This window comes from Diospyros lotus, chromosome 1, assembly GCF_014633365.1.
Source record: "Diospyros lotus cultivar Yz01 chromosome 1, ASM1463336v1, whole genome shotgun sequence".
NCBI lineage: Eukaryota > Viridiplantae > Streptophyta > Magnoliopsida > Ericales > Ebenaceae > Diospyros > Diospyros lotus.
The window spans coordinates 42,996,154-43,011,611 of record NC_068338.1 but is presented as its reverse complement, the minus strand read 5'-3'; the positions used below and the strand labels follow the sequence as shown (position 1 = coordinate 43,011,611).

General features: G+C 35.3%; 2 protein-coding genes across 4 annotated transcripts; one reads left to right on the top strand and one right to left on the bottom strand.

The window, feature by feature from the left end:
• The first annotated feature begins 1,360 nt into the window (after window positions 1–1,360).
• LOC127796043 (glucose and ribitol dehydrogenase) lies at window positions 1,361–7,636 on the top strand. The gene is given in 5 exon segments (XM_052328093.1): window positions 1,361–5,743; window positions 5,899–6,272; window positions 6,635–6,915; window positions 6,918–6,989; window positions 7,077–7,636. Coding segments are annotated over 5 exon segments (807 nt in total). The 5' UTR covers window positions 1,361–5,686; the 3' UTR covers window positions 7,100–7,636.
• On the bottom strand, window positions 6,214–14,655 carry LOC127795996 (mevalonate kinase-like). 3 transcript variants are annotated; one of them, XM_052328018.1, is made up of 6 exons: window positions 14,322–14,655; window positions 12,675–12,918; window positions 12,339–12,592; window positions 9,690–10,163; window positions 8,296–8,441; window positions 6,214–6,556 (listed from the first exon to the last, which is right to left on the bottom strand). In XM_052328018.1, the coding sequence occupies exons 1-5, from the start codon at window positions 14,443–14,445 to the stop codon at window positions 8,323–8,325; spliced, it is 1,215 nt and encodes a 404-aa protein (XP_052183978.1). In that variant the 5' UTR covers window positions 14,446–14,655; the 3' UTR covers window positions 6,214–6,556; window positions 8,296–8,322. The 3 variants fall into 3 exon arrangements, with proteins under 3 accessions (XP_052183978.1, XP_052183973.1, XP_052183988.1); XM_052328013.1 differs by lacking the exon at window positions 6,214–6,556 and having other exon boundaries at window positions 8,031–8,441; window positions 14,322–14,654; XM_052328028.1 differs by lacking the exon at window positions 6,214–6,556 and having other exon boundaries at window positions 8,031–8,441; window positions 9,690–10,103; window positions 14,322–14,651.
• Window positions 14,656–15,458: the final 803 nt, after the last annotated feature.

The following is a 15,458-nucleotide window of genomic DNA, read 5'->3' as shown; positions in this document are numbered from 1 at the left end:
GTCGGTGATCAAATAGGGATTGGGAGTACTGAAAGCACTAAGAAACTTGGTGGTCAAACATGGGGAAAGATGAACCCATTTTCCTTGTGAAACAGTCAAATCCGTGAAGGAAAATTTAGAAATCTTTGTGTAGAAAGCATAGTTTAGCGTGCTCAACACTCTAATCAATAGAACTCTCTTTAGAAAAATATTAGTATGATGAGTAATTTATGAGCCAAAAGTAGTAATAATAGTAATCTAAGCATAATATGTGCTTGTGTGTGTGTGTGTGTGTGTGTGAGAGAGAGAGAGAGAGAGAGAGAGAGCAAACATTAACATATTATACTGAAAATCTTCCATTCTAAATCGAGATGCCACAAGCTATAGTACAAGGGAAGAAACAAAACTTTGTTTAAATGATGCCAACAAGTACCCTAACCCCAACAACAGAAAAGCTAAACATGTCCTTTTGAAAAAAGCATTGCTTCTTCATAAGGCAAAAACCCCTAGTTATTAAAATAAAAAGGATAATTTTAACCATTATTCTTAAATATTAAAAATAAATATATTTTATCATTGATCAGTAAGAGTATTTAGATATTTCAACAAAAAAAAGAGTAAAATATTAAAATTTTGAGGATGGTCCGTAATATGCGTGTGCAAAAAAAATTAAAATTTTTTAATAAAATAAAGTTTAGGGTTTGGAATTTGGGTGGCGTTTGACAGTAATAGTTTGTTTTTAATTTTTTTAAACAAAATTTTAAATAAAGTGAGAATTAGTGTAATAGTAAAGTTATTTAAGGAATTATTCTATATTTATTTATATAATAATATAGATGAAGTGTTATTAACATATTTATCTAAAAATAAAATACATTTATTGTATCTTAACATAATGTGTGATATAAAAAACATAATGTTAAAACACTAAGATGCAATTATTGTTTAGCCCTACTCAAATAAAAAACATAATGTGTGATACAACAAAGACTGAATCGTGAAAACTGAAAATTACCAGTTGCCCTGGAAAACCGCAGCTACTTGGATTTTGGAAATTTAACTTTGGTAAGAGAAATGAAAAAGGTAAACAGCTCAAGGCAGAGTCTAACTGTGGATCCTGAAATTGAGGCCTATGGGGGACAGCTCTTTGATTACATTAATTTAGAATTCAAGTGTCATTGGTTGGAAGATTTTGATAGCTTTTAATAATACGAGAAAGGATAGGTTGGTGTGAATGATGTAACACATTACTCCTAGAAATATTAGCTGGGAAAGTATTGTTTATATTTATAACATGTCGGGGGAATATATATTAATTATATGTAGACCTAAGACCTCCAAGGATGGTTATAAATGATGTGCAGAGAAGAGGTGATGGAGACAACCACCTCACAAAGTCCAAAGACATATTAATAGGCTTCACGTCTCTTCCCTTGTTTTTTTTTTTAAAAACGATATATTAATTTATAAAATGTTTGTAATTATAAAACACCATCATACTTATATATGTAACACTGATATTATAATTACAATAATAATATGTTTTTCTTTTTCATATGTTGTCATTAATAAGCCGTATCCTGTATAATTTCTCTGTGTACAAACAGTATCTTTAACTGGGAATTTGATCGTATCCTCCATATATAGCTATGTGTGTGCGCCTGTACCCGCAAAAGTTCTCTCTCCCCCCCCCCCCCCCCCCCCCCCCACTCTCTCTCCCTCTCCCCCCTCCCCGGGGCGCTATCTTTTGCACCTGGCAAGTAATGTTAGTCTCAAAGAGCCAACTAATTGGCTGTCTTTTGCTGCTTTTGATGGGTTTTTCAGCACTCATGAGCCAAGAAGTTTCAGGAGCAAGGCATCTGGAAGAGGTGGTGGAGATGGAGAAGACTCAGGTATGGAGGGAGAGTTCTTACAACACAAGTGGCGGCGGCAAAGGCTTCTTTGCAACCATCCATAGAGAAATACCCTCATCTCCTGATCCGTTGCACAACAGGTAATTAATGTATTAAAGCAAGTGATCAACAGCTCAGTTCCGTTCTCTCTCCCAGACATAGATATATAGATATATATGAAGCTGTATATAAACTGATATTTCACACGCACTTGATCTGAAGTAAGAATAATAGTTTGTATTGAGAGAAAGGATAAGAAAAGTAATATTACTAATATAGTATGAGAAAGGTTGGTAAGATTTTCATTTTTTATATTGATTTTAATTAGGTAAAGAGTTGAAACAATGAGCTTGTTTGTAATTTAGGTTTGTTTGTAATTAGCTGCTGGGTCTTCATTTATTTTTGATAATAATATTTGCAACCTAGCTTCTAATGGCATTCATATTTCCAGGTGCATGTTGTTATTCAAAAATTAGAATATTCATATTGTGTATTTTTTTTTCTGAAATGGCATTTTCAGGCGCATAAAATTTTTAACTTTACAAGAATTAGAAGAGAGTCGTTTTTGTACATAATTTTTTCCTTGTTAAAGGTAGTTCTTCTACATATTGTTTTGATAAATTATGAATATGCATGTGAACAAAATGAAGGGACAATATTCTTTGGTTAAAAAAATAATGATATATAAATAAAATTTTTGACGAAGTCATGAATTAATTAATTTTGTGAACATAATATTTTTTTGACGAAGTCTTGAATTGATGGCATGTTTGACGAAGTCTTCAATTAATTAAGACAAGGCTGTGATGGTTAGAGAGGGTACGTACAGACGGATAATAATACTCAAAAGAAATGGTGGGGGGGGGCCTTCCTTTTTTGACTCCAAGGAAGATGTTAATTGACTTCGAGCATGACTTGGTTCATTAAATTGATTTTAAAATTCCATTATTAGTGTAAAATATATACTTAACAGTGATTTTATTTTGAATAGAATTAGTTTATTTTTAATCATCTTGGTTACTTGAATAGTCATTTATTTATTATTATTATATGGTTAAGAGAGAATGATTAATGATATTATTTTAAAAATAAATTCTGATAGGATTTTTCAAAATGTCTTTTTTATTATTATTATTATTATTATAAAAATTTATGTTACCCCACAGAAATTACATTTTGCACTTCCAGCGCTTATTTGCTTAGTTTATGTTGCTGAAACAAAGTCTCTAAAAAAAACCTATCAAACACTGTTAAAAACCTAAAGTGAAAAGCCTGTCAAGTGTTTAGTATAATAAACACAATATGAACCAAACACTCAAATCAAATCTATACAAAATAAAAAAAAAGACAAAACGAAACACAATAAACTACCAACACTCAAACCTGTCAAGTGTTTAGTGAAAACCTCAAATCTAACCTTTCAATTTTTAATAACACTTAATAAATCATTTTTTAATATTATTATATCAAACACTTTACTTTTAAATTTATGAATTACATAAGTAACTACAAAAATTTAAACACGCACACAAAACGACTGCATATTACTCAAAATTAGAGTAATATTTTCTCCAACAAAATGAAATTGATCTTGCTACATGCACATCGCGAATTAGAGACAAAATTATAGATAAAATAAAGAATTAATCTTATCATTTTCTCTCATCTTTCTTCTTTTATCTAATGATTTCAAGATCGTCTCATTTTTCTCCCATTTTCATGGCTATCTCCAACAATCACCTCTCATTGCCCTCCTCTTATTGTCTTACCTCTACTTGCCGACCATCGCTACATCCTTCCTCTCCACTGCATTGATTTTCTAGCAATCGTACCCCAATACCCAAAGAATTAGGCTATTTTTCAGCAAGGGAAGGGGCAATAGCATTTTCCAAATGAAATTAGAAAAAGGAGTTGATGCCTAGACATGAGCTGTCGGGCTGGACATGTGTGGTCTATGGTCACGTGGCCCACTACCCAAAGAATTAGGCCTAGTTGAAAGTTTATCTATTATTTCTTAGTACTTTAGCTAACGAATAATAGGTCAATGGTTTTTTTTTTTTTTTTTTTGGGGGGGGGGGGGTGATGATTTGATTGGTAAACGTATTTTTAATTATTAATCAGATATGTAGTATAATAATACTAACAACATTTTAGATTATTTGACTAAATGCTGAATTATTTCATTTCGAAAGTGATTCACATAATAGTAGAAATTTACTGCAAAGCTCAACATGTGCTTAATTTGGTGCCCATCTTTGTTACTTTCAAGTTCCAACAAATAATTTTATAACAAATATTTTTTTCCATATTGTTGGATGTTTCACTTGCACTAAAGGAATATATATTTGTAAAAATAATTTTCATATATATATATATAAATACATAGTAATGAATCGTATACATAAAAATAAAGAGCAATGTTTGAAGAATAATTAAATTATAATAAGTGTACTTTATTTTTAAATAAAATGTATTTATTGTATCTTATTTTTAACATCTAAACTATATATAAATAAAAAAATAAAGTAAAATAAGTAAACATTATTTAAAAATAAAATACTTATATAATAATTTGGCCATTCTCCTTACATTACCCAAAAAGAAAATATTCTTCGAAACTTAGTTTTGAGTTTCTTTTTGGTAAATATTACTTAAGATTAAAAAAACTAAAATAGCTTGACAAATATGAACAGTTGCCCATTGCCAAACCATGGGCGACCCAATGCTCCTTTTCTCCCTTTAAATTTTATACATTTTTGTTTTAAATTATAAGCCCATTATTAACTTCAAAATATTAATTATAAGGATACTAATTATTGCATAATAAGTATAACTTGTTTTTAGATAAAATATATTTATTTTTAAATTTTAGATAATTTTATTAGTTAATTATAAAGATGTCACATTTTAAAACATTTAATTAATTAATTAAATTATTCAAAAACTAAAATAAAATACAATAAATGCAATTACTCTACTTTTAATTACTTTAAATTTTAAATAATAACTTAGCAAAGAAATGCATTTTTATAATAGAGAGACTAATTAATCCTAAAAGTTAAATGAAGTTTGATATCCCAACATTAATTAGTGACAAAAATACTTTTGTCAATATTTTTTAATAATTAAAATTGTTTTAATCATTAAGTCAAATAGACATATTTCTCAAATATATTGAACAAACGGGTTAGAAAATATTTTGGGTGGTGCGAAGATAAATCCTTTTATTAATTAATAAGTATTAAAAAATATAAAAAAATTAAAATTTATAATCACATATATATTTAAAATTACTGTTTCTTCTTTACTCGTAATTTTAATTTCGACATAAAAAATAAATTACGCATAGACCGAGGAATGTACTCGCCCGAGCGAAGGCTTTTGATTCTCCAACCCAGAATAAGATACGGGGCTTCACCCCCAGTGACGTCCGTTTCCACAGGTCCGCTGCTCGCGCCTCAATCGGACACGTACCCCCTCCCTCCATCCGCCACCTCTTCCCATCGCCGCCCACCGCTCTCTCCCTCTGTTCTCTGTACATATATAGCTCCGCACTCCTCCAGTCCATTCCATTCCATATCCGAAACCCCTCCCTGGCTTAGTTGCTTTGCTCCATCGTCTTCTTGCCCTCTTCGAGAGCAGTATTGTCAACCACAACAGCAGTCAATCCTCGTCCTTGCGCAGTAACCCACCCAAGACCCCAGTTTCCGGCGCCCAGAATGGCAGAATAGTCCTTGGAGATCAGTGACAGTGGCGAGAAAAGACCAGCAGTTCCCGCCGCAAAAGCAGGACACCAGCCGGGGAGAGAGCACATCATGGACCCTACCCCTCGAGCCACCAGCCGAGACTACAAGCCCTCCAATAAACTCCATGTAAATTCTTCTCCAGTTATATAATGTAACTCTTGCTATATAAATATTACCTAAACGCTTGTTGGCTTGGTGGTAAGAGGGGGCGATAGAAGCTCTATCGCAAGGATTGTTCCCACGTATAGATTTATGTGCGTGAAGTTATATGGTGTTGGTAGGTACAGGGAATGGTGGCGGTGGTGACCGGCGGCGACTCCGGCATAGGGCGGGCGGTGTGCCACTGCTTCGCACTGGAGGGCGCAACCGTGGCCTTCACCTATGTGAAGTCCCAAGAGGACAGAGACACACACGACACCCTCCAGTTGCTGAAACGGGCGAAGACCGCCGACGCCAAGGACCCGGTGACGGTGACGGTGCCGGCGGACTTGGAGTTCGACGAGAACTGCAAGAAGGTGGTGGTGAATGCCTACGGAAGGATTGACATTCTGGTGAACAATGCAGCGGAGCAGTGCAAGGCCAGCTCCGTGGAGGAGATTGATGAGTAGCGGCTTGTGAGGGTGTTCAGGACCAACATCTTCTCTGTCTTCTTCATGTGCAGTTCCACTGTGATTTTATTTTTGGTATCTCGGTCCCTATAATCTACTTTCTTTCATAGCTGAATTCTAACATCAAACCAACCTATTTAGGCTAGCTAAATTATCGTGACCATGAAATACCACAAGTAAACACTCTTAACAACAAAACAAAACCACTTACGCGTTTGTAAAAACTAAAAGCAACAACAAGGGTCTCTATGAACCTAATTACCTTTACTTTATCAATGCTTTTGAGAATCGGGCCGGGCCGGATTGTCTGGTCCAATTGGGGTCGATCAACCTGCACCAATATGTGTAGTTCAGTAGTTGTGCATGCATACATGTGCGTGCGTGCGTGCGTGTGTGTGCATGATTGTAGGCATGCACTGAGGCACATGAAGGAGGGGAGCTCCATCATCAACACCACATCAGTGAACGCATACAAGGGGAACGCCAAGCTTCTGGACTACACAGCCACAAAGGGAGCAATCGTGGCGTTCACTAGGGGACTCTCACTGCAGCTCGTGAGCAAAGGCATACGCGTCAACGGCGTCGCCCCGGGACCGATCTGGACGCCGCTGATCCCGGCTTCGTTCGACAAAGAGGAGTGTGCGAAATTCGGGTCAGAACTGCCCATCAAGAGGGCAGGGCAGCCCATTGAGCCCCGTCCTACGTGTTCCTGGCTTCTAATGCCGATTCCTCTTATATCACAGGCCAGATCCTCCACCCCAATGGTATTGACTCTGTTGTGTTCAATAATAATGTGTTTCAGTTGTATTCTTTATCTGTTCTTTCACTACAGGAATTTTGGCTTTTTGCAGGGGGAACAATCGTGAATGGTTGAAGGTTCTGCTTCTAGTTGTCTGCCCTGCTTCTTGTCTAGTGTTCTTATGTTTTTGGGTGTGGTTGAAAAGGTGGGTGCTCTGAAGTTCTGGGACCTTCGAATGGTATACTAGTACTGCTACTTTTTCGGTTTCATGTTTTGGGTTTTGTCTGGAGGTCATGGGAGGCAGGGATTTCGTAAGTCGAGTGCAGGAAGATCAAAGTGTTTGTTGTAGTTCTCTATCTCGCTCTATATAATATAATATTTGTGCATATATTGGTGGTTGATAGATGGGAAGCTAAAAGTCATCGACTCTTGTTATGGAATATGGATTCCTCTCTCCATGTAGGCACATAATGATGATGGTCAAGATTGATCTTGTAAGTTCTAACTATTGGGAACTTATCGAAATGCAAATTCCATAAGTCAGAAATGGTCCAAACTAGATTTTTTGGTCACTCCTAGATCGTCCCTTATCTAGGAGTGACAAAAAAAATAGGAACATACGGAGAGAAATCCTTTCACTCCTTTTCATTCCCTCCCCTATCAATAAAATTATTTGAGAACTTTCTCAATATATACAATTTTTTTCCTAATTAATGCATAAAGCATGAAATATAGAAGCAAAAAGTGGAGGAAACCAGTTCAAAGATGGGAGTAGCAAGACCACTAATCGATATCTCTCACTAACAACAATAACATACCAAGGCCATCCCACTATGGGGTCAGCTCCATGTCTAACTCTAACAAAAATTACAAATAGATATCCAGAAGAGAACGTGAATGAAATCAGTCTTCTCAGACAGACTCTGTTTATACACCAGAATGCTTTTATCTACCCACTTGCAAAAGATAGTCGTCATTGTTTCTCAGATAGAGAGACTGGCTTATAGCATCAGCGCTTTTGTTCAGTCAGAAAATATTCACATAAACTGGAAACTAGAAGATAAACTTGGATTAAATTCTTATCTTTATTCAATAAAATGGAATGGAAAAGCCATAGTTTTTACAGTTATTCCAATTTCCAAATAATAGAAAGCGGCAATTCACGACTCCTTGCATTGTCAAGAAAATAAACAAGAGGGAGTCATGTTTGTGCCAAGTTGGAGATGGGACAATAACAATTGCATAGACATACAGAGAACAATAACTAAGAGAAAATTGTAAGGGAGGGGCAAATTTTTATCATTGTTTCACATTCAGAGGTAGATCCTTACTGCTATTAAAGGCTGCCCCTGCGGAACTTAGGATGTAGGGTTGAAACAAATCTGAACGCCTTTCCCACCAATTCCAGCAATGAAACATTGGAATCCAGAGGACTCCAGCTCTGTAATTACTTTATCAACAATTGTTCTTGATAATACTGTCACAACGAGTTAAGGACAGCGACAAGAAGAAGAAGCACATACAATTAAGGACACATTCAAGTCAATAGAATTTCAATATATAGATTCTTGAGTTTAATTGATGACTCAAGCATAAGAATTCACAACTTGAAGATATATGGAACTTTACTCTGACACCCGTAAATTCCACAACACCCAGATGAACAAATTCAGCTTGCTTATTTGTCAAAAAAAAAAAAAACTTTACCTCACTTTTTTTTCCCAGCAGGATGGGTCCAAGACGGGTTACATAGATTACAGGGCATTGAGAACACAATTTTACTAGAATGGGCATCTGAAGAAGAATGGATTCACATAACACAAAATCCTTTTGCATTCAATTTAGTTTATTTTATATCATTTTAATTTCTTTTGTTGCAGCATTTCAGTAGATATATTATAATCTTCCTACAAAATCCTGTTAATCAAATTAATCTACCATTTCTTTTGATTTGAAATTCAAGGATAAGAGAAATAGTTGAAATATGTAGGGGAAATTATGTGGCAATGGCACTCGAGACATAAAAAAAAAAAAAAAGGAATGTCTTAATTTGAAAAGAAGCAAATAGCTATATCATTCTTTATGAAAATTCTGCAAGAAATTCTCTTCACATATGAGTAGACAATTTTTGGCAAAGCAAGGAATCTATAGTTTGAATTTTCATTGTAGACTGGTGAATAAATTGTAAAAAACAAGTAAGATAAATCCTAGTAGTCCGATGATCTTAGATCCTAGCAAACCATCTGTGCAGCCAACCAATGCCATAGTAAAAAATCTGAGCTTCTTACTGCTACAAGAAACATTCTTCCTTCATCTAAAATCTTCTTCCTTCTCCATCCATTTCTCCCAATAATTACTTTGGCATGTTTGAGTTACATATGTCTATTTCTCCAGCCGTGAAATAAGCGCATGACCAAACAGCCAACTGCATCTCAAATCTGTCCAACCCCCCCAAGATTTCCAATTTGTTCTATAAGGCTATCTCTAAACTACTATCTCTAATTCTAGCCCAATATTTCCTTCTTGGATCCCAGGTGAATAAGGTAAAACATACTAATATTGCAACTTATATCACAACAGAATTACAGATGCGGGGAAGTCATAAATATGCTGCTTAAGTGCTTCTAAGAAATTCCAAAGCATGTTAGGATCTGAAAGTAATTGTGGGAAATATAAACACACAACATAGGAAAGTAAAACAACAGAAATTCATAAGAATGGATACAAGTTGGTAATAGTGTCAGGACGCAGCCTCCACCACCAGCTCCTGTCAACTTGGAAGCCAACTTGTACTTAAACGTTGTTCGCAGAATGGTTTCTATTGAAGCATGGCTGACACCCATACATTGGAGCAACCCTTGATTCATTTCAATTAATTCCTCTAGTTTGTCTTCTTTCTCAGTTATGGCAATGTCATCATGAGCAGGTGATTGCATAATGGAAGCCACCTCATTGCTGATAGAATCAACAGCCTTAAACACTGCACTCATAGCAATGGGGTGCCTGTCCTTCCTCTCTGAAACACCGGCGACCAATGCTTTTGTGTTCCTCCCAACTTTTGTGTTAGTTATGAGCATTTTAAGTGATACATTGGACTCGAGACATGTCAACTCCCCTGACCTAAACTTGATCATGTTGCCTGTTACAGAAACTTGGTCGCTTGCATATCCAAATTCAGAAGTCTTTTGCATCAGATTAACTAAAAAATATGCAAACCCGAGCCGTGAAGGATTGTGAATTTTCTTTTTAGTAAATACATTAACGAAATGCTTTAAAGTTAGATATCATTGATCTATCAATAACATTTTAATACAAGAATGAAACAAGTCCTGTTATGTTGTTACAGGGTGTGCGGAGTCTAGGAAAGTACCAAAAAATGTTAATGAGCCAAAAAGAAATTCGTTGACCAAGAGGGAGATTATCAGATTGAAACTGTATTCAGGGGAGTTCTATCACTTAATTGGAATTGTATTGCTAGGAAATTTAGTCAGTTAAGTTTTAGTTTACCACACTTTCCCTATCTCAGTTATCTCTTATCAAAAACAATTCTTTCCCCCACATATACCTTCTTCTCTTGAAAAGACATAAGTTATTGATTTCTCGACATCATAAATAAATATCCAAACAATTAGCAAAGTTTTGAAATTACACCACTAAATTTCAGGAAAGAGATTATGCTTCTATCCTTCTTTTTTTTTTCTTGAAAAGGTAGAGGTAGAAGAAAATATTCATTTTCAAAATGTTTTTGTTAAGCTCAAGGGTAAGTAAATACGATTTTGATGATAACAAAAATATTTTTATGATATAAATATATTTATTTGTCATATAAAAAGTAAATTTATTTTGAATTAAAAGTGGGTACAAAGAGTAAATTTATTTTGAATTAAAGGTGGATTGTCTTTAGACATGTTTCCTTATTTTGATCATTTATGTCTCAAAAAGTTTATGTTTGAATTTTTATTTATTGATAAATGCATTTCTTACTTATGAAAAAATATATTTATTTTGAATTAAAGAAAAATTACTTTTAGACATGTTTTCTCTTTTTCATACAAAAAGTAAATTTATTTTGAATTAAAGAAAATTGGTTTTAGACATATTTTCTCTTACTTATGCAAAAAGTAAATTTATTTTGAATTAAAAGAGAATTGCTTTTAGACATGTTTTCTTATTTTAATCATTTGTCTCAAAAGCTTATATTTGAATTTTCAAATCTTGAATTAAAGGAGAATTATTTTTATACATGTTTTCTTTTACTCATGCAAAAAATAAATTTATTTTGAATTAAAGGAGAATTGTTTTTAGACATGTTTTCTTGTTTTAATCATTCATGTCTCAAAAGCTTATGTTTAAATTTTCAAATCTTGATTTCTCATGCAAAAAGTAAATTTATTTTGAATTAAAGGTGAGACATGTTTTCTAATTGTTTGAGAAAGCCTAAACATTTTTTGAATTTCAAATTTCATATTAACCTTTTCTTTAATGACTAGTGTGTTTGGAAGATGTATATATATAGGGTAAGTATGGAGGCTCAAGGTAAAACAAACTTGATAGAGCATTCAAACAAGAGTGAGAAGGTTCAAAGTGCTAGAAGTGTGCTGGCTGATGGAATTCTCAACCGTTGGTGACTTATTTGTAATTGTCTCTGGTTGTAAGTTTGTTATTTTTACTCACTTGTTGTGTGAGGGGATTGTATTTGCTAGTAGCGTGCTAGTGGTTGTAAGTTTGTTATTTTTACTCACTTGTTGTGTGAGGGGATTGTATTTGCTAGTAGCGTGCTAGTGGTTCTTGCTTAGGTAAGGGATTGTATGTTGGTTCTAGCTCTAATTAAAAGTTAGTGTTGATTTTTCCTAGTGGAATCTCAAGCTAAGTCTTGAGAGAGAGGAGTATGCTCTTTAGAGCCGAACCTTTATAAATTTCTCTTGTTCTGTGTGGTTGTATGATTTTACTATTTTCAATTCTACTACAATCACCACATATTAAGATCACAAATTTAAGAGTTTTTAAAAGAGATAAAATTATTAATTTTTGAAAAACCTAATTCACCCTCCTCTTGGGTATTTTTCTGGTCAACAGTTTCTATACTTCTACCTTTTCCTAGGAAGGATTAAAATGTTTTACTTTCTCCAGGAAACTCATTTTCAGAATGTTTTTACTGAAGATTTCTGATATCAGAAAACAATTTTGTTGTTAGCTCCATAACTAGTGCACTGACTGGGTTGGAGTACTTGCCCCATATATGTCGGAAATGCCGAGGTCAAAACATATTGATGCATAACCGGGGGATTTTGACAAAAAATGGTGGCAAAGGACAAGTGAGTTCTTTCAAATGAAAAGAAGTTGCAAATGCAAAATGCTGTGAAATATCACATACCATACGTGCTTACTGTGTTGTCGATGCCAGATGATTTCCCATGGATTATCTTTTCACCTTCCAAAGCCCATTTGTTCACTATTTCCAGCTCATTCTCTTTGAGTGTCAACCAACCTTGATGGCCAAAATCTTGATTCACAGAATTTGACAGAGCAAGAAGGGCAGCAGAGAGTGACACGCAGAATGCAGCAGATGACCCCAAGCCTGAGCCAAGTGGGAGCTCAGAAGTGACAACCGCCTTTGCAGGTTTATAGCTGAGACATAGATGGAGCCAAGTCAGAAATTTGTAATCTCAAAGGGCAAAGGTACTTCTACGAATCAATCTGAGATGCAGACCCTTGGGTGGAGGTATATAGCCAGAGAAATGCTGAAACTCCTGCAGCAATTGTAATTTTTGCTTCTGGAATATTTTCTTCTTCAACTAAAGCAGCAAATAATGTTATGGTCTCTGCTGAGCATGGCTTGGGCAACGAAGGATCACAATCACCCATTCCAGGTAGTGCTTCTCTAATTTTACCAACTGGCCAAGAAAATTCTAAGCCCATATCTTTCAGATGGAGCTTTAGTTCATCATTGCCATCTATATGAAAAAATTAGTAGAGTGAAAAATCCGGCTAACACTCAACTTCAAATAAAGAAAATCACATTTAGTACCATGAAAATAAATTCCATGAATTATGGTGGGAAACATGTCAATATTAGTTCCAAAATATATTCACATGCACTTTCTAACAATCACGAAGTAGAAATCAACAGCAAGAATAGAAATTATTTCAAGGGAAACTACTATAATACAATCAACTCCCCACACCTCTCCCCCCCCCCCCCCCCCCCCCAACCAAAAAAAAAAAATCCCCCTTTCTGCTGTAACATCACTTTAAAATTCCCCAACCAAAAAGCATTATTTAATTTGAAAACAAATAATTATGCTCTTTTTCACAATATTTAAGGACAGATTTAGAGCTACATCATACATGTGCGATCTAACTGAGTGATCTCATAATGATAAACATTGGCCTTTTTCAGTGAAATTCTTTGTTCAACTTCATCAGTTGTGCATGTCATCGAATTAAGTTCCATATGGTAGTTTATTGTGGCCTAGCCCCCATTCAATTGGAAAAGGGAAAATAATAGTTATCAACCTTGAATAGTATTTACAGTCCTTTATGCACATCCCTCCACCCCATGAAGGTAAACTTCTGAAAAATTCATATTGCCTAAAATGATTATATATTTTTTTACTTGAAATTCAACTGCCGAGCATGTATGTCTATCCCAACTCGCACGTGGTGGAAAATTCCTCAGCTGAATATTAAATATTGCTCATTCCGGATTCTCTCCTGGAAGGCTCGAGAACATACCAAATACAAATTAGTAATTAGTAACGAGCAATAGAGATAAGAGGTTATCCCAATTTATAAGTTCAACACAGGACATAAAAACAGAAATGCTTGCAATCCATCATTCCAAAACCAAATTCAGTGAACAGCCATCACGAGCAATATCGCAAAAACAAATAAATTTGACAAATTTACCAAACGACAGAACGCTATGGCAATTATATGCCAAAATCTGCATAATCCAATCATCATCTCGAAATAAGTAAAAACAATGAATACAATGTTAAACCAATCTATGGCAATTAAATGCCAAAATCTGCATAATCCAATCACCATCTCGTAAGAAGTAACAACAATGAATAAAAGGTTAAATCAATCAATTCCTCTATGAATATTCAGGAGAAAAAAAAAAAACTAAACTAAAATAAGACCTCAAGACCGATAATTCCACATCTAATTTTTGAGCAAATCCATCTTTTCCTTGGATCAATATTTTGCAGGAAACTCAAAATAGCAAGAACAATGCAGCCCGGCCAATTCGACACCAAGGGGCACAGAAGTAAAGAACAAAAAAAAAACAATGCCAAAAAATTAAAAAGCGGCTGTACGAAGGAAAATAAAGAGCGGATAGTTAGTTACGTACCGGAATCAGAGATGGTGACGTAGGTGTAGAGATCGATGGAAGCGGCCACCGCCGTGGATCCGTGCACGACCGCGTGCTCGCCGGCGAGGATGACTTTTCCCGGAGCTTTAGCCGTCACTTCCATGCTCAATGTCTCCGTTGCTTTGACAAATTACTTGTTCTCTCTGTCTCTGTCTCTGAATCTACGGTTTGATCTTCACATTTCCCTCGTGTAAAGACTTTGGGAGAGTCGGTTGGCGACAGCGGCGGCGACGACGAAACTGGTTGCTCCGGAATATAAATCGCTCGCCTTCAGCCTTCGGTTCGGCTGTTGAAACCTGTTCCAGCCTCACGCGAGCTTTGGCGCGTGAATCATGATAGTCCGTAAAAAAAGATTATTATAATTTATAATATATTATTATTCTCCTGACTATAAAATGATAATGTTGGGCCCACTCGCTCTGAATGAATACCTGCAAAATGAGCCCATGCTACACGCGGGGCCCCACTCCCAGTTGGCAGCTGCCACGATGGACTTTTATTTTTAAGATGGTGACGTTCAGAACTCGAAAATTTACTCTTCAAAACTTACGTCTCATCAAAATTTTTAATAATTTTAATATACTTTTTTTACCCCCATAACTCACAGCAAACTCTTTTCTCCGATCACCTCTCATCCCCAGCCATCACCTAAATATATAAATACGCACTCACATATACTTATACATATATATATACACACAGCATGGCCGCGACCATGCAACCCAGCGCACACACATATATACACTCACACACACTTATATATATATATATACAAGTTCCATGACCTCGGCCATGGAAACCCCCACACCGCGGTGCGGGGGTTTCTGCCATCCCCGCACCTCGAGGTGCGAGAATTTTTGAAATCCCCGCACCTCGCGGTGCGAGGGTTTCAGCAACCCCCGCACCGTGAGGTGTGGGGATTTCTAAAATCTTCGCACCTCGCGGTGCGAGGAATCAAGCCTTCCCCGATTGCTGGGAAGGCTTGATTAAATTTGTTTTATTTTAATTAAATTTGTTTTATTATAATAAAATAAAATAAATATAAATAAATAAATTTTAAATATTTATATTTTAAGTAATTATAAATTATTAATTTTAAATTTTAAATCATTGTAA